This window comes from Gymnoscopelus braueri (genome assembly GCF_963280865.1).
Source record: "Gymnoscopelus braueri genome assembly, chromosome: 6".
NCBI classification, from domain to species: Eukaryota; Metazoa; Chordata; class Actinopteri; order Myctophiformes; family Myctophidae; genus Gymnoscopelus; species Gymnoscopelus braueri.
In genome coordinates this window covers 33,107,532-33,127,829 of record NC_137607.1, presented here as the reverse complement: position 1 = coordinate 33,127,829, position 20,298 = coordinate 33,107,532, and the positions used below count along the sequence as shown (strand labels likewise).

Genomic DNA, 20,298 nt, shown 5'->3' with positions numbered 1-20,298 from the left:
GTGATATTCAAGGAGGGGAGGGGGCTCGTGTCTCACCTAACCCAAAAGGTCTCAGACAGCCCCCGACCCCACCCCCACAGTCCTGCCTGATGCCTGTGCACTTATATGCCTTGGGACGTTTGACCGTTGACACCTGATGAGGTAAGGGCTCCTGAGGAGGAGGGGGGGGGTTGAATTCCTCTAAAGCCCTGGAGCGGGGCTGAGTTGGCCGTGCCCTCTCTCACTGCGGACTAAACAGCAGTGGAAGTTCACACCTCTGTGCACAGGCTCCTCATGAGCAAAGCCCCCAGGCAACGCACTGCCAGGCAGACACACATGCTGCCTTGGATTAGTGCCGCAATAATTGCCTTCCTCATGCTCAGCTCTGTGTGACTCTCCCGTCTCACTCTGCAGTGCGGCCACGCGCTTTGACAGCAATTAAAAACCGTGCTGCCAGGGCAAGCGGCGTCGGGGGGAAAGGGGGCTGACGGAGCCCTGAGTTTCTCCATTTCCAGGGTCCTTTAAGCCCAATGTTTACTTCATTGTGACACGTTTTCTTTTTCACTTGAATGTCAACGCATCATCACAATTGGAAGCTTGACTCATAATGCTTAGTTGAAACATCTACTCCTAGGCTCCGATAGCCTGACAGCGTGTCGTGGGTATAAGTCCCGATCCCAACGACCTTTGCTGCGCGTCTCTCTCCGTCTTTCTCTCCCTCTTTCCTGTCCATCTTCACACAAAAAAAAATCATCAATAAAGGCAGAAAAGCCCCCCCCCCCAAAAAAAAAACACCTACTGTGAGCTCAACCAGATACAGTAGCAGGTATAATACCAAAGACCTGACTACAATGTCACACGTTTAGTGTAAGACCTGTGTTGCACCTGTGTCACCCATTCTCCAAATAAACTGTTCCCTAATAAAGCAAAAGAACAGGTGAAAGTTAAGTGCACTGACCCATGTACGCTGCTATTATTAGCTTATTCGCCAATTATTCGTTCTTTTGGGTGATCAAAATGAACTAAATCACTTCCTGAAAAGATACGTTCATTTTTCAGTCAGTTGAGTAAGTTCTCAGTCAACAAAATTTTGATTGGCTGAAGAGACGGTTCTTTTCTCGATGGACTGTTCTGGTGTACTGAACAGTGTGTAAAGAAGCAGATAATAAAGGAAATGGTGGGCAGAGCTCACATCAGTCATGAATGAAAGACACCCGGGGACAACGGCAACGCCTCAATTTGGTTTTGGAATTGATCACAAATACAGTCAGAGTCAGAGTGAGCAGATAAATGAGCCATTATTGTTCCTATATGGCCATCAGGAAGAAAAATAAATATATACACAGATACCCACACACATCAAGTGTCCATGCCCCATACAAAATACCTGTCCACAATGTATCAGATAATATATAATCTAGGCGCCCGGAACTCTACAGAGAATCATACAACAGCTATATACAGAATAAAAGACAAAATACAATATTAAAAAGACAAGAAAAGTTACAAGAATGGTTTGAAGTCAAACTCTTCGTTTAGACCATGAGGAGCCATTGTACTGAGATAATGAATGTAAAACATTTCTCTCTGTAATAGACTGCGCTCCCGATTGCCTCCTCTGGGGGGCTTTTCCACCTTTTCTGTGCCTACATAACGGAATGAACTAATACCGTGGCCTACCTGTTGAAAAAGCATGGCCACTGGATTTTGTTCATCCCCGTATCTGATATTAGAGCGATGCCGGTGCGAAGGGGCCTGTTGGTTTTACCTACATACCCCGTCCCCAAGCCACAGGGACACTTAATAAGGTACACCACATTTGTGTAACTACAGGTGATCACACCACATATCTTAACAGGTTTTCCACTGTGTGTAGGTCTTACATTTTGACGTCAAGCCACATTGGACACAGCTACCACACCTGTAGTTCTCGTCGGGAATGTCTTATCATATCATGTCATATTTTTCTTCTGTTGAGGTGTATATGATCTCACCAACTGGTCCCTCAAATTGGGAGGGCGTTTAAAGACCACAGCTGGGGCTTCTTCATAAACAGTATTGAGTCTTGGGTCTGATTAAATTATGTGCCAATGTTTTAAAATTATCTTTCTAAATTCAAACCCCATGGGTGAGTACCTGAGATTAGCAGCAACATCAATCTATTCTTGTCTATTCCCCCCTTTCCATGAATCTATGGTCAAATCAGTTGCTTGTGTGTTGTAGCCTGCGTCTGTGCTGCAAACCCTCTGTGCAATTGACTGATTGATAAACTTCCAATCAAATGTTTGGGATGAAAACTATGCCCTCGTAATAGAGTATTCCTATCTGTGGGCTTGCGTGCGATACAGATCTATCTGTATAGAATGGTCATCTTTCACGACTAACGCATCCAAAAAAACACTTGTGTCACTGAACTCGAGAGTAAACTGTAAATGTTCATTGGCCAAATTTAAATAATCATTAAACTGTTTTAGTGGTTCTGCCATGCCCGTCCATAGAATGAACATGGTATCGGTAAATCTCTTTGACAGCAGCAACACACATAAAACAAAACAAACAAAAAACAAAACAAAAAAAGAGTAGCATATAGAAACAACTATAAATCACAGCAACATACATTTTTGGGGCTCGACTTACTCATACCTATTGTAAGTGTTTGAATCTTACTGCTATTGCTGCTATGACACCTGAATTTCCCCAGGGATCTTATTAGTGAATGATATATGGTAATGGCAGAACAAAAAAAAAGAAAATAATGAGTTGCTACAAAATATAATATGAATGTCAATAAAATTTGCACAGATCTTAAATCCTTTTACTGTGAGTGGGAAAAATGCCATGGCTGTTTCTCTCTTTTTGTGTTTCTTAAGTTTCCTGGAGCCTTTATTTGATAGTGGAGACACAGGATAGGAAATCTGGAGAGTAGGGGAGTGACATGCAGCAAATGGTCCAGCCGAGAATCGAACCAGGGACTCACTGTCAATTAGGGATGTTTCCAGCGATTCATTTCACTTATGTGTTCTGTGTGTTTGTACACACATTTCTGAAAACGTTTCTTTGAATTGTCGGAAAAAAAAACATTTAGATCTATAAGGCCTAATATAATATTAAGAGTATATGAAAGTCATTCAAAATGTTTATACTATTGGAATCTTACACAGCTGCCTGCTCCCAAATAATTAGTGAGCTGCGCAAAAGCAACTCAAATCAATTATGCTGTCACTCCAGCGCTTTCACATCAAAGTACTCACACAAACTTTGCTATTTTTTCCAAGTTAGGTGGTAGTAGTAGCAAAAAACGGTTGAAAAGATGGAGGCGTGGCGTCTAAAGCGGACTTGAGCAAGAAGGTCCAAGGTCACCGCATTTGAACCCGGGGAGAGCAGGTTTTGGGGCGAGCGTTCTTGTATTCAATTCAATCACTGCACTGGGAAGGAAGTGAATGATACCAGACAGAGGCAGCAGCTACAGGCGACCAGCACTGTGCAAAACAATATGACAGACTCCGCAAATCAACCATGGTAATACTTAATTTTCATGTATTTGCTTATTTTGCTTGTTAAAAGCAACATTTCATTATGACAGTAATATGGGTGCAAAATGGAAATATGTGTAATAAAAAGTTAATATCTCAATAAAAATATATTTAATAGAATAACCAAGTTCTATTTAGTTAACGTTTAGTAGGGGCAGCACCGTTAATCTGTATATCCGCGCACATCCCTGTATGCACCCTTATCAATTAAAACACCCGCTGTGACGGTTTCTCAACACCAAGACGAAACATGGGGGAATGTATTCAAGTTATTCATCATGTGTTCTGCTGACTAGAGTCAGCAGAATGTTTGACTGTTTCAGTTCAGTGAGTGGGACTACACAGGCAGAGCTCCGGCCAGGCACTGAAACATTTGGTGAATGAATCATTTAAACACATCTTTTTAAGTGAACCGACAACCGATTCTACTGATTCAGTACACCTAAAAAAAAAACGACAATGCCCATCACTATACCACAGGCCTCTGGGGGATGGGGGCATGGAGAAAGGGACTATATTTGTAAACAAGTCTCTTGGTTGGCTACTAGTTGTCACATGAAGTGAAGTCCTCTTAATCACCACTCTGGTCTGAATGACTCACAACCACGTGGGACTATTCTTTTTTTTCTTGGCTTTTTCTGCCTTTATTGATAGTACACAGTACAAGTTAGGAGAGTTGGGGAGCGACATGCAGCGACATGCAGCAAAGGTCCGCCGGGCTCGGGAATCGAACCCGGGAGTCGCTGTTAGGGCATCAGAGCCTAATGTGGTACGCCTTAACCACTAGGCTGTCGGTGCCCCCATGGACTATTCTTACACTAGCTAGTTACAAAACTCCTGTGGTCTACCTCATAGCCTAGCATTCATAATGCACTCTCTAAGTAGCTGCTGCTTGCTTGCTTGCTTTACTCCCAGACTATGTACAACTGTGAGGGAGGAGAGAGAGGAGGCAGCACGGGGGGACTCCTTTTATACTTAATTACTTCATGGTTCAACTGCTTCCACTTCTAAGCATGACAAAGAGAGAAAAAAAAACATGCACACACACTGGAAAGCATGGGAATTTCTGTGCTATAGCTTTAGTAGAACTTGCATGATTCTAAACAGATCCTAAGGTCTGACTTTACTAGCTCCTCTAGTACTTACAGGCAAGTTTGTGCATAAACTGCCAAAAAAATACTTGTACAACCGTGGCGCTTGGCAGAAGAAGAAAAAAATATTCTCAATTTAAGAACATGTCGGTTATTTTCGTTCAGCAACATGGTCATACGACGAAGCATAATTTAGCCCTACTTTTAACTCTAATTTAGCTCTACTTGAAAGGAGACCCACTCAAGACCTAGGTACCTAGCACACTGAGTGCAGTCCATTACCGACGATAACTAGAGCAGTAAAAAAATGCCCCAAGCTGTGACTCTCCCTTTTATGCTGTGTTATGGCATAGCAAAGGCCAACACTGGCCCAGTATGGAGTGGTGGAGAAATTAAAGAGTGAAGCTGAACTAAAGGCCGACAGTTAAACTGATGGTGTAAAATTGAAATGCTGTGGCTTTGCTTGATGGAAACATAAAAGATTTTCCAATGCGCAACTTGAAATGTGAACCAAATTGTTAAGTGCACAGCACTGTTGTGGGCAATCGGAGACATCTTTGCTTCCGATAAAAAGACAACAGCAACATCCTGGAGATCTCTGGATATATCGCTGGATAGACTGCGCTTCAATACTGACCAGATCACTTTTCAACAAAACGTGAAGCCCTGCTGTATCATTGATCGTGTACAAGATGTATGACTTTCATTACGATGTCCGTTCATGTATGCCTGTCAACTGTAAACGGACACAGGCAATGCATCTGGGATAATAAATCTAGCCCACATCGTGGGCCTCAGCAGGTAGAACGTAAACACGGAGTGTTCTCTTGCAGTCCCGCGGATCACGTTGCAGGCAACGAGGTAGCAGAACAAAAGGTGGTGGTGGCCAGGTGGCACGGCCAGCACAGGTAGAACAAAGACCCTCCTGTGCACCGAGTCCCACCGTGCCTCCCCGAAGCCTCCATCTCTTGAGCGCCCGGGAGATAAACACTCCCCCTGGCCTGTGGCCTCTCGCGGAGGAGATACTGGCCACATTAATGGGGGGGAGGGGGCCTGTCTCGAAACCCTATCAACTGGAAACTCCAAACAAATCCTTGGGCAAGAGGCAGGGAGTGCGGCTAATGCAGCGGAGGATCCCATGGTCTTGGGTTTCATGGGGACGCTATCCACTCATTTATACATGGTTGCACGCCGGTGTCGTGCACTGAAAATAGCAGATCCACAACCTCACAACGCGTCGCAGCGCAATGCATTGTGAGCTTGTAGATCGCAATTTTTGGTGCGCAACACCGGCGCCTAACCAAGTATGAATCACCATTGATTGACAAAGGTGAAAGCCGAAGAGAGGCCTGCTTTTTGTCCACAACTGAACTTGCAGATGTGGGGGTCTGATTGACCCCACCCTGTGTTAAAATGGATGCGGATGGGCTAGTAGTCTGTTAGGTCACATCCCATGTCCAGTAAACATGTTTTTCATTTCAAGACGAGGATAAGACTCAGAGGAGCGATTTATCACCACTGCTCTGTAACGCTACAGTAAGGTTAATCGTGGCCATCAGATTTTCCACTGGGAAAGTGTGCTGTCAGCCAACATGTACAGGAATATTTTAGTTTTTCAGAGAAAATATATACCTACAGTATATAAAACCTACACAGCCTCTCTCTCTCTCCTTGACAAGCAAATCTGAAGGCAAAGCAATATATTCTGATAAATGTTTTTTCAATGAAAAGGGATTTTGCTCACGTAAACAAAAACCAGCGCTTGTCCTTGTGATTCAGTTGATTTGTGCATGTAGTGTGTCGAGTGGTCGAGTAGTGGCCAACCTCTAATAAAACGCCAGTGAACGTGTCATATTTCAGCAAAATAGCCTAAACATCTTCTTTTTCTCCTTTCCAGCAGACATCTGGTTAGAAATGGTTTATCAGTGTGTCAAAGACACAACCGCTGCTTCTCCCACCATTAAAAGAAAAACCTCAGCAAATGTTCCATCCATCCACAGCCAGCAGCGGGGAGAGTCATCGTTTGTGAAAACTAAAACTTTAACAGTCAAATGGGAGGGGGGAAACTTGGACATCATATCCATGCTGATGCGTTGAAATATAAAAACGACAGACCTGTAGGGACGTAGGCAGCAGCACGCATCAAACTGTAAAAATGATAACCCAACGGTGTCATCTCAGCTGCAGTCTAATGCCAGGCTGTCTCAATATGAAAGGGAGATGTGTTCTGTTATTTTAACAAATAGAGAACTGAGCCACTAATGGATGTTTTATAGTCGGTGACAACATACCTTCGCCTTAGCCTAGATGTTCCACGCCTTAGTATAAGATGTTATTAAAGCTCCTTGCCCTTTATTTGTTGGCAAGATATTCATATACTGGATTTTGAGCTTTTGACTGGTAAAAAAATGTAATAAGGAAATTACAAGCCAACGGAAATCCTGATAGCTGGTCACACACCAGCAATAGTATAACTTATCATTAAGTAATCAGCAAATAACACTGTTGCAGCTTTCAGCTGCCTCTGTGGAATGTTTAGTTCACAATTGGTTGAAATTACACAATGGTTGCAATGGTCCAGTGGTAGCCCAACTCTATCTGGGGCCAGATGTATGAAATGCATACACAGTGATGCAAATGCTACTTGACATGCACCGTTTGGGAGTAATAAATAAACTTGATGTGCTTACCTCCATGCAAACTAACATGCAGTAATCAACATATGTGAGAAGAAGAATATCAGTGGAATGGAACTAATTGAGTGAGGTATGTACTAAACGCAACACTTGAAGCATTATTTCTGCTGCTGTAATAATTTGCCATTAAACATTTTCTTTTTTTGGAGCCATACTTCAGGTGTGAGTGGGGGGTTGTAAGGAATCTTATCCTCGGTAGCATGTAAAGAATTCCACAGAGGGAATTCTACACTGGCAGCCACTCTCCAATCTTTGCAGGTGGCGAGCAGGCGAGAAGCAAAAAAAAAAAGAAGATTAGCTCCAACCTGCTGTGGTTGATGTGGGTTGGTGTGCGTAGTAACAGAAAAACACTTTCAGATGTTACTTGACTTCCAGGTCAACATCACAGCACAGAAAAGGATGGGCATGAAGGACTGGGTCAGCAGGGGTTAAAGGTCAATCATAATGGAGTCCATGGACAACCATGATGCAGAAAGTTCTCCGTAGAAAAAAAAAAGGGAAAATGGCAGCTACATTTTAACGGCAGCTTTGGTGCAAAAGACATCAACAATAACAACAAAAAAGAAGCAAAGCTTTAATGCATTCCACATTGAGGAGAAAAACACCCCAGTAAGTCACCATCTCAGAGCTTTTCCTTCACCAACTTCAAAGAAACCATACATCAGCTCTCCTCTTTTATTCTGCCGAATGCCTCGAGGGCAGAGGAGGATGCAGGGAAGGAAAGATAATCTGAGTGCGACTGTCTGCCGCTGTCTTCCCATTATGAGCGTCTCATTGAGGCCTGCTTGCTGCCGAACGGGGGCACCTTGGTTTACTCAACAAATAGCAAACGGTTTACTGAACAAACAGAAATATGATTAGCTGTTTGTGGCAGGATGAATTCACCTTGAGGCTGAATGCAGGCGCGTCTAAGTGGCGTTTGGTGCACCCCCTTCTTCTAGTCTAAATTTGGGCCATGTTTTCATGTGGGCAGCTCGTGAATACAGCTATGTGAATATAGCAGCGGCTTGAATGCCTTGGCTATGTATGAAGGAGGTCAAGGGTTTGTAAGGGATGGTAGAAACTAAAGCAAGATGGTGGATCGTGATGGATAAAGGCACTTTATTTGTGCTCCGTTTTGGACACAAGTCTAACTGCACGTGCCGTAAATTCCCCTGCTTCATCTAATGTTTTTCTCATTTCCTCCATTTCCTTTATAATAGAATTAAATCACTTATCATTTAAAAACACCGACTGAAAAATAAAAACTTGGATGTTATTGCAATAAAGCGCATATATCCTAAATCCGGAGTGTTCATTTAACTCTTGAGTGTATACATTTACCGTAGTTAACATACCAGATTTAGAGGTGCAGTAGTAGCTTGACTGGCCTTTTCTGTACAGTTTACCCTGGAGCATGGAATGAAGCTTTTTTTCTATTTATAAAAAAAGCCATACGATGCTGAAATAGCCACATTGTACCACGCCACAGTGGGTCCCATGTTTCTTTAAGAATATCCATCTTGCGGCCTTCCTATTTCGACAAAAGACCGGCAACTGAGAAGGGTTTATGGAGAGAACAAAGACTACTGTACACCCCAAAATTGAAAATCACTGACTACAGATTTAATCGGAGAGGGCAACGCACTATAAATGGGTTCTTGTTTGACAGAATCTCCAACCAGCTTGGACAATAGATTTGTGAGAACCAGGCTCCCCCATTCAACCACAGAATCCTTGGTGAGTGGCATGAAGGGCATGAATACACCTGTCAATCACCCTGCCACCGTTCACAGGCTCTTTTCAGCTCTTTGAGGAAGGGAGGAAGGCTGGTTAGCTGAGAACACGCTAGGCTCTTCCTGATGCACCAGGGATTTTTCACATTACACCTTTTCTCATTAGGCCCTAACATTTTATATGGCAGACCTTACAGCAAACATTTAAACTCAAGAACAGAAGCCTAAAGCAGTGCCATGCCTTCTGCATAAGGAGTCACAATGTTACGGAGAAAACGTCCAAGTTTACAGGGAAATGCCTAGCTAATTCTGCCAAAACAACAGTCAAAGCAATCACGAGCAGCAAGGGCAGTCAACATGACTGGAAAAGACATACAGCACGTTTGTGCTGAGCGGCAACACAAGCGACACTGGGTGAGTCGTGTCGTGCGGGGAGTCGGGGACCAGACTAAACAGGCTTTTCTCAGTGCTCGCTTTCCACAGAGCAAATTTCCTCGGAGCAAAGTTTGGGATCTATTGCGCTGATGAATCTTCCGTGGAAAAGCATGCTGAAAACAGGCCATTATTATAGGCCAACACAGCAAACACACACACACAGCATATACAGAAAACTTTTTCACGCTATTTTTACCCCACTCCTCATCTTCTCAAGAAGTCAATGTGAAGAGGAAATGGAGAGGGTGAGCAAGCCCTTCACTATTTGTGAGACCATATGACACAGCTAAGCCATTGGGTCTTCTGAATGATTACTGAGGCTTTCCTTGAACTTATGAGAGCAGGGGGGGCTCCATGGTCCTGGCAAGCAGAATGGTATTCATTTCAATTTTTTTTTATCAGTGTAATTTTTTTACACTGTTCAACAGAGATGAGACTACCTGCTGAGGCGTGATTCGGTCAGTCAACATTCTTTCCAATATCCTAAATCATAGACTCGGTCTCTGTTCAATGACTATGGCCAACAAACTGTGACAAAAAGATGCATGCTACCATTAATTATTGTATCCACAAAATGTGTAGCCTATCTTTGTCTCCGCCAGGCTGAAAGGCATGGCCGATTCGCACCCTGTCTGTCTCCGGCACCGTTGGCTTGAACGCAACGAAACTGTGCACTCACTCCCTGGATCACGCAAATTGGTACACAGTATCTCTATAGTCATTAAACGAAACAGGTCTTTCAGATTTTTCATATTCCATCCTGATTGGCTAAGATTGGCTTCCAAAGTTTGCAGGAGTGTTCCGTTTTGAACAAAATGCCTCAAATCATGAATCATGAATCTTTTTCTTCAAATCAGCCTAATCTTTTCTGAACATCTTTTTTATATTACTCCTACAAATTTTAACATCACGCAAATCGGTAAACATTATCTCTATAGTCAAGTGATCAAGACGGATCCATCCGATTTTTCATATTCCATCCTGATTGGCAAATTCCGAACATTGTTGGCCCACAATAACCTACCTGACCTGGCGGAGACCTGTGCTCCGAGGAGCACTTTTTCTAGTTTGAACTATTACCACTGGGCCAAAGAACCCTAAGAAGAAGACCCCAGTTTGGAACAGATAAACAGCTGCCTTTGCTACCATGCTACTTAACCAGAGCATTCTACAAACTCTTATACATTTAACAAACTGCTATATGGTTTCTTGAAAGGATTACCTATGTAATGTGTAGTGTGATTATCTACTATACAGTATGTAATGTGTAGTATGCAAAAAGTATTGGTGACACAGCCTGTCCAGAAACAGAAATGAACTGGACTGAAACCAGAAGGATCAGAGCTGAGCTGATTATAAAACCATGGCACTGACTGAGGCAGAGTTAGAACATTAGCGTAGCTGCAGTACAATTGCAGATCTGGCACCGCACCGCAGACTTGGGCCCCTAGTCGAGGAGACGCAGCAGAACAGCGACTGGGGGGGAGGGGGACGCAGGTGGCGAGGAAGTAGGGAGGAAGGTTAAGAAAGCAACTTCTGACACAGCAGAAGATTTGTGGGACAGACAGATCACCAGCCATTAGTCCCATGTGCAAAAACAATCATGGATATACTGCTTGTACTTCACCAGCCCAGAGACGAACAGACAGTACCAAAAAAAAAACCATCCACTTCAACACTTCATCCATGTCCCTTTCCTCTACCTTTTCCCCTGTTCTCCCACAGGAGCAACGCTGGTTGGTAAAGATATCAAAATGAATGGTGCGTGAGAGGAAAAAGCAGAACAAAATTAGAACAATCCCTCTGCTCACTCTGAACTTCAACAACCATAATACCCTATTGAGGGGGGAAAAAAAAATCAGTCTATAATGTCTCCATTACTAATCATATTCATAATATATAGGCCCACCTTTATATTCATTATGCAGAGAACACTCAGGACAGACTGTGTTTCTTCAACATCTACATGACATGACCATCTGCTGATTCTCAGCTGGCAATTCTGTCTCAACAAGTTAATATCCTTCTGCTATCCTCTGAGCACTTTCAGACACTTTTTTGCTTCCTACCAGAGCTAACATTGTCACATATGTCACACCCTCATATCAAGGTGTAGCACAATGTCTGATACATTTGACGGATATTCTGAAAGCTTCATATACAGTACACCATAGTGAGTGCTGCAACTAGTACACTTGTTGAGCCTTGAAACTACTGTAATGCACACATACCACATAGAAGGTACAACATACTGTATGTCTGTATACTGTATGTGATTTAATGTCCGTAGGAGTTCTAAAATTCTACGCATATCCTCAGCCGATTCAAAAGGACTATTTTGCAGTGAAAAATTTAATAATATTGAATTTCTCAGATATAGTGTTGCCTATTAATTAAATGGCATATATTTCATATCTAGAAGCAACTTCATATAGTAGTTTAAATGGGTGTTAAATGGAAAGAAATTACTCTAATTAGGAACTGGACTTTTAAAGTTGGTTAAGCTTTTTTCCCCTTTTTTTTTAAATCTCATAGCAAGATCTATGTATGCTAAAATAATTCTATCCATTTCGTTCACTCCTGCAAAGAGAGCTAACAGATCCCATGTTCCCATCCTGAGTAATGCAAGCCTAAACTCCTCTGCTGTATGCTTTGGAAAACAATCTTATGAGATTACATTCCTTTTTTGTCAACAGGAGGCAGCATGTGTTGAAGTGTGTATGTACAGGACTAGTAGCAGGGCACCCTGCCAATGGCAAATCCACTGCTCTCTTCAAAGGCTCCAATTTGGGATTAACACTCAAAAGAATGACAGCCTTTTAGAGGCTCAAAGAAAAATGCAATTAATAAAAAATAAAAAAAGACCTTAAACAATTTTGCTACACAGCCCATTTATGTTCAACAAATCTGACATTGCAAAGTCAAGTCATACATACAGAACAGACTACTGTTATTAAAAAACTGTCTGTAAATGTACCAAAGTAGCAATGCCTGAAGAACAGAAGCCCCCCTCGGCCAGGGGGGATTCAGCCCTTTGGCTGAATGATAAATGTTTGGTTTCCCATGGAGGACACGGGTTCGACAAACCCAGGTGGGAACATAAACATGGCGTCTATCCAAATACACCGGAGAGAGAGTCTGAATTAACTGCAATATCAAGTAGCATTTGACACAAGCAAATAAAGTTTGAAAATGATGACATGGCAAATCAGATGCCTTCAGCTGGACCTCTGAAGAGACAAGTACCCTGTGAGGCTAATTTAATATACATATTAAAACATTTGACATCCAATTGTCACCAAACGCAAAATCCAGAAACATTGCTCTGTCTAAGAGAAAGACAATAAATTACCCCCTCCCTTGGGTCCTTGTCTAAGTTGTCTGGGTTTTCCAGTGTATATGTTACTGTAATGTTGATATTTGGCCTGATTCCCTGACTCCCAAAAGTTAATCTCTGCACTTGTGTTGGATGAAGGTAAGCAGAGTCACACAAGGCTGCTAAGACCCCTGCTGCTTTCAATATCACTGTTTGTTTTAGTTGCCGGCTGCAACAACTCATGTGAAGGTTGTTCTAAGACAAAATCCTGACGATTAAAACAGAAAAGTTGTAATTCCTCCTAGTCATAAGAAACTGCCACCCAAAACATTCCATACCAGGGCCAATAGGCTATTGAATCAAATTTAAAGAGCTTGCAGGTGTTGCAGGATTTACATGGTAGGGTGCAGAATAGTGCAGACTAGAGTTATGACCCATTGTACTTTAACAGTCTGTGATATGTATCTAAAATACATCAATAAGTAGGTTATAGCGTGAGTTAAAAGCATGATATATTTCCCCACGTGTTAATTAGGTTCATGACAATCATGAGCCAGCTTAAAATATGTCTGAAGTTCTATTGTCTGTCATTTAACTGATGTCAACAAGACGGGGACCGAACCCGAGCCTGATAGCCCACTATGAACCTGTTCTGGACTTGAGGACAGGTATAAGAGCCCATGCAGGCAGGACAAAGAGGGCCTCTCTGGATTCCTTTACAGAACAACAACAAATGCACAAACAGTAGGTCTCTATGGTAGAGACACTCCCCAGCTGCTGTTGGCATCTTGAAGATGACGCTGGTCTTCCTACCCGTCAACTTGTAGGCTTTAAAAAATGTTCGCTGCCGCACTGCCATTGTATTATGGCAGGGTTTCTGTGTCCATGGCATGCATACTTTTATAGCCACAATGTAACAGTCGGGTACTAGGACATTTCTCCACACAGCCTGGGGGGGCTCTGAACAAAACCTCAAGAGAGGCCCTGGCCGGCATACACAGGAGAAGATCAAAAACCATCATCAAAGACTGCTATATGGGAGAAGACAAAGTGGGTCTCTACTTTAATAACTGTTACATTACAGAGACATGCAGGGGGAGGGAAGAGCAAAATCAGCAAATGGTTTCTTTTTAAAAGCTATCTTTGGAATCTGCTCACCATCGTTGATTTCCAAAGGCAGCAGCCCCCAAAAAGTTTTTTGGGTAACTTATTGACACATTATTACTGCCGACATTGGTTGTAATTCATACTAGTAGCACATAAAAACGGTGGCCAAAGACAAAGATGACAACATAGTCCAGTGCATGAGTGACCACTCACTTTGCGCCCAGGGCCGCATAAAGAATGCATCATCTTGTCACATGCCAGGTGATTCATTTGACAACTATGACTGCCCTTATTGGGCATATCCTACTAGGAGTTGAAGAAAATTCTCAACTGTCTGCCACATTGAATGAACATTTCTCAGTTTCTTGACTTAAGCATCTTCTGAAAGCCAAGGCTTTGCTTCAGAAATGTTAAAATGTAGAATTTGCAAGGACCTTCCAATAGTTTGGACCTGGTAGAATACTTAGAAACCGAGTTGGCAGTCAAGGCTCAGCCCACAGACCAGATCTTGTCTGATTCGGCTGTAGACAATCTCAGCACAAATACAAAATGAACAGGGAAAAAAATATGCAAGGTAGTCTATCTCACTGTAGTCTGTAAAATTACTCAAACTGCTCCTGAAAAACAAGAAAACATAGCTGCAGATTAAAATCTGTAAAAAGAATTTACAGAGCCTTGGGGACCCCAGAGAGAGGAAGAGGAAACGTCTGAGAGGGATAGGATGAACGCATCAAGTCCACTGAAGCCAGGGTTTGAGTTTGTTTTATAATAAAATTGCTTATTATTTTCATATCAAGAATGCAACCATATGCTGTGTGAGTAATACATGTGCTATGCCTTGGCTGTTGCAGGAAGACAGTACCACCTAGGAATTTAACATCTTATGAAGCTGATTGAGAAGAAAAAAGTCTTCCAGGTGAAAGACAAGTATTTATCATGTACGTACAACTGTACATATCTTCCTGTTTTGAGTGCTTTAGTGATGAGCCTCTCGCCAGCCACACACAACTCTATCTTCGACAGGCATGGGGTGGCACTCGAGACTGCGCTATCATATTGCATATTGTCTTCGGTGACCCCGTTTCAAAAAGCCCCAGTCCTTAGGACACAGAACAAATAGCTACTGACAAAGACTGGAACCAAAATGGCCCCATCCATGTATTTTGTTATTGGGGGGGAACACATTAGATGCAAATTCCAGAGGACAGTTGCGGAAGAAAAAATCCATAGCTCTATTAGAAAGTTGCATACAATATATACGAATACGATCCTCATGATTTGAGTTAGGACATCAAAGGCCTGGACAAATAACAAAACAGCCTTTCTACGCTCTGTTTGACAGGGCTGTATGATAGAGTATGGGGATGGCGAGCACAACTTCCTGTATAAACAGAAAAAGTACCTAGTCACACTGACACTGGATAACAATTGTCACACATCTAGGATTTTTAGCCCAGCTGCTGGTGAATGGCGATGTCAGACTGTCCATCCACCACTTTGGTCCCTCCCAAACAACAAAAACTACTGGTGGGACTGGCATCAAATCGTGAAAGATGAACCCCACTGGTTTTGGTGAGCTTTGGGCTCTACCTCTAGCACCACCCTAACACCAAGATATCTCAAAATCGAATGGGATTGCCATGAAACTTGCCGAGTGCACTGATGCTCCTCAGAACCCTAACGCTGTGAGTGACCCTGTGACCATTCCTTGAGCGCAGGGCCATCGTCAAGCCAATGTCAACTATGCAACACAAGACAAGAAGATATCTAAAGGCATAAAGCTCTTAGGGTTCTAAGGATGCAATGTTGGTCGCTTCAAACCACTTGGTATTGTTGGGGGAAAGGAACAGCACAGCATCAAGGGGTCGCAAGCAAGGCTTTTACACTGTCTTGTTTTTTACAAAATGAATACAGATGGCAGGTTTAAAGAATGATAGGATACACATTTAACAAACTAATGCTGTGCAAATTATCTCGATCAGATGCTTTGAAAGTTTTATAGTGAATCATTTGTTACCAGCCCCGTGGTCTGCGAGAAGCTGCTTATACCTGAGCTTCTTTTCTCGAGGAAGAAATTGTACGTTAGTGCTTCTTCTAACCGTTTATTAGTGCACTGGGACTCACACTGTTAATGACTAGTTTCAAACTGCACCTCCCTCAGTCATGACGTTAAACCCTTCATTAACAACTCATGACCAATCACGGTGCTGCTCTGGCTGTGCCCCAGTAGGAAGGCTATTAGTCTGTGTACAATCAGAACACAATCATTAATTCAACCGTTGTCAAAACACACCTGAACTTACAATACCCCAATCATAACAGAGGTCTGTGCCTTTTGAAACTATAGAGTGGCCATGCAACAGTGGCTTATTTTCATGATCTCAAATTCAGCATGGGGTTTGAAAATATAATGTACTTTAATCTCTCTTAACTATTTCCTTCTGTGGGCACGCAACAAAACCAAATTGTATAACAGCCTTGACCTCAATTACAGGCCTATTGCCTATTTGTTTTATACTGACTATGAAAATAAAGGAAACCCAGAGAATATGTGCCTTCACAGAACACTGAGCCTCCAAGGGCTGACAAAACATCTCAGATGCGATGCGGCTTGGCATAAAAGCATGAAGAAATCTGTTTTAGGGATGCAACACCATTTTCCCACAAGAGATTCCATCATTTAGTGTTTGGTTGATGGTGGAAAACACTGTCTCAGGCGCCACTCTGAATCTCCCATAAGTGTTCAATTAGCCTGAGATCTTGAGAACTAAATGAGACATAGTTTAAATCATTGTTATGTTCAAAAAAACCACCCAGAAACCACTCACTCTATTGATGCTAAGGGGAGGGGGGGGGGGTATTAGTTTAAAAATACTTTGACTGTTGTATTAGCTAGTGTTTACACAGTTTAGTGGGGGCGTTGGCGAGGGCAAGATAAAGTTGGTTGAGTCCATATTACACAAAATAATAGCTTTGTTATGGTAGCTACAATGATCTATGACCAGTGAGTATTTCAACATCTGGTTGGCAGAACATTTGAAATAGATTGCCCAGTGCCCACAGTAGGTGTGAAATGGGTCTCAGTCAAAAATTTTAAGGCACCATAAAAGCAGTTTCCTTTCTATCATCAATTCAATACAATATATTCTCACGCCATAATAATTGGTGCTGGGACAGGTGTGCTGGCTGTTATCCAGTCTGTGAGCAGTGAGCATTAGTAGGGTTGTCAGAAATGTAATGCAAATAGAAACAAAATGTTCAAGTCCAAGATCATCACGGTAATCCTTCAAATACATTACGTTTAAGTATTTGAGTTGCTGTGCAGCCATCATGACAAAGGCCTTTTAATTGTATTCACATTTCTCCTGACATGTATCGAGTGCCTGGGACTCTTTTTACAGTTCAGAAATTAAGCTGTTGCCAAAGGATTCTGTTCCAATATAGCTTATTTAAAAGCCAAATATTCAGAATTCCATCCTGACATGTAGTGGTCTATCTCAACCTAAAGGCGTCTGATGGTTCAATAAATGGTGGCAGGACAATGGAGCATTTCCTGCCACATCAGGACCACAACATCTCTGGGCAATCACCATCATCCCAGGATGCATTTCATTCCTCAGGGGAAGAATGCACAAATGACTACAATGTTATGGGCATATAATTAGTTGCAGCCATATCCCAAGGCTGTCTACACAACCAGATATTCATCCAATTACATACAGTTCTAAAACAGCATCTCAGACAGTTTTGATCGAGACAGGTTGATGAGCCCATATTGCTCGCTCACTCAATCTGCGGCGTGATATCACAATGTTTATGTTATCAGTGATTGGAAGACGGAGGGAACCAAAACTCCTCCAGCAGTGGGTCAAATTGTTACTGAGTAATACAATTGGAGGTCATTTACACAAATTCTTCCTTAATTTTGGCCATAGTCTGTGATTTTTTTTATACCATGATGGGGCTATGTCCCTTGCTGGTCTGGAAATGTCATTAGGTATAGCTTAATTAGATATCAAGTTCAGTGAGGGGGATTAAAAGTCTGTTGAATGTACAAATCTACAATAGAAAGACTGTTGCTTTTTTTATATAGTAGCCTTACAAGGTTGGCTCAGACCACAGTAGGCCATATTCTTTCTCTCACAAATGGTCGCTGTCTAAAAATCATATGCTTCTTATTACAGCAACAAGTTACTTAAACCCCAGTTTTTTTTTCGTGTTTTTCTTAAATCCCCACCATTACATTTCCATAGACTACAAGTTAATTTCGCTGCTATCCATGTTGCCATGGAGACTGGCATCAACACACTCCGAACACAAGGAAAACATTAATTGGATGACATGGATTAAGCTCAAGGCATGGAACACATGTAGTCCATATCCTATCAAGACTGGAACTTAAACCTGGCCTGACAATAGTCTACTTGTTTAGACCAGCTGTGGGTCAGAAGGACCGATTGTATCAGTTCAAGATCAATTATAACTTTGCAATTGTCTGTCTGTCTGTGTGTTCAATGCATTTTAGTGATTGTTTAGGAGTATTTGCAGCCATTAGGTTTCTTGAATTACTGATAAAAGAAAAATGCAGGCCCACAGCTTACGATTAGTTTTTGAGGTACTATGACCTTAGACCTTGCTCAAATCCATCCACCTCTTCCCCTCCTACTACTTCCAACAGACATGCTGCCTGCCTGGTCCACGGTGACCCAGCAGGCTGACACTTGGATAAGATAACGCCAAAATAAATGACATCACCCATTCCTCACTATCAGTTAACAAAAATACAACAAAAAAATCCATTAGCATCAGTAGAGTTTGGAGAAAGTAGAACCAGTGAGCAGATTTGCACCAGGAGGGGGGTAAAACAAAATCATCATAATGATAATAATAACTTAATTTGATGCTGGAGTAGTAGCGGTAATAATAGTAGTAGTAGTTTAGTGCAGTGGTTCTCTTTAGGGTTAGGGTTAGTGGAATAGTAAGTGGATTCCAGGGACTCTCTGGGTTCCTTTAGGCTTTAGGGAGTCTAAATAGACCCTCACAAGTCTGTAACTCTGACAGTGTACAAATGGAACCAAATGGATTTGTACACTGTCAGAGTTAAGGGGAGACCTTGAAAAGTAAAAAGTTTGAGAACCATTGGTATAGTGGACTGGACACGAAAATAGACACAGAGCCATGCTCGGGGTTCTCCTCCAGAGTCCTCCTCCTTACCCAAAAGCTTCTTGACTTCCTCCACACTCATGTATATGTTGACACTGGGGCGGTTGTTGTTATTGTTGTTGTTATTATTGCTGCTGACGCTCGTCGTAGGGTCACTGCTGGGGGGGTTGTTGAGGCAGACGGCCCCCTCCAGCAGCAGCAGCAGCAGGGGCAACAAGAAGCAGAAGAAGCCCCCCGGTCTGAGGGGCCAACAACCGTCACCTCGGGACTCAGACGAGCTGCCAGAGCACCGAACCAACCCCAACATAGCAGTTGTCGTCTGGCTCAACTCTTCCTCGCTCGGTCTCTGTCCGTCTCATCCGTATCTAAAGTCGACCCCCGACGGCGACATTACTATATAGTCGCGCTTTTGTTTCCCCCCTTTGTTTTCTTGTTTTACTCCCGTTTTCACTTGAAAGTGTTCTTCTCCCTCCCTCCCCTCCTTTCCTCCTCCTCTGTGCTTTTAGCTCGACACTAGCTAGCCGGGCAGGGCTAACTTTCAGTCGGGCTAATAAGAGCGTCCGGACCGTCAAACCGAACCGCCGGGTTTAAATGTGAATGAGATTGTTTTAGACTCGGTTCGGAGAGACGCCAGACATCCACGAGGCTTATCGTAACTCCTGCCAGCGGAAAAAGATGGGGGAAATATCCTAAAAATGTGTTTCCAAAAAGTATAGTGCGGCTGCTAACACATCCAGCTTTCTCCCTCCATGGTCCTCCTTCCTCCGTGTCTTTCCTTCTTTACTATCCCACTTTTCATTGGAGGGAGGGAGGGGGGCGCAGCGTTGCCAGGTTTTGAGAGAGAAACAAGCGACCGGGTCTATGAAAAATAAGCCCGAAAGAAGAGAGCCCTTCTTCGCCCTTTAAACCTTTGCTATTTTGGCAAATAAAATCTTGGAAGAGCATTTATTTAAACATTTTAACAACACAAATCTTATAACATGTTTTCAGATGGGGGTCCACAGACAAATACATATTAATATGGGGGTCCTTGACTTGAAAATGTTTGAGAAACAATTGTTTAAACAACATTGGATATGGAAGCCCAAATAAGCAACTAAACTTAGAAAGAAGCCCACCAATATTTACGAGCAACTTTAATATGGACCCCCTGTGTGTCTGGAATAAAGTTTGAATTGAATTGAATTGAACTTTACTTTACAGGAAAGCAAGCCAAAGTCGCTTATAATAAGCGGACATGGCAACTCTGATTGGAGGGAGGGG

The 20,298-nt window shown here is 42.6% G+C and overlaps 1 protein-coding gene across 2 annotated transcripts in view; it reads right to left on the bottom strand.

The window, feature by feature from the left end:
- ryk (receptor like tyrosine kinase) overlaps positions 1–19,795 on the bottom strand; it is a 55,765-nt gene extending 35,970 nt beyond the window's left edge. For both annotated transcript variants that reach the window (XM_080430285.1, XM_080430286.1), the window contains exon 1: positions 19,087–19,795. In XM_080430285.1, coding sequence (XP_080286411.1) covers positions 19,087–19,342 — 256 coding nt within the window. In that variant the 5' untranslated portion in view covers positions 19,343–19,795. The remainder of the gene's footprint in view (positions 1–19,086) is intronic.
- Positions 19,796–20,298: the final 503 nt, after the last annotated feature.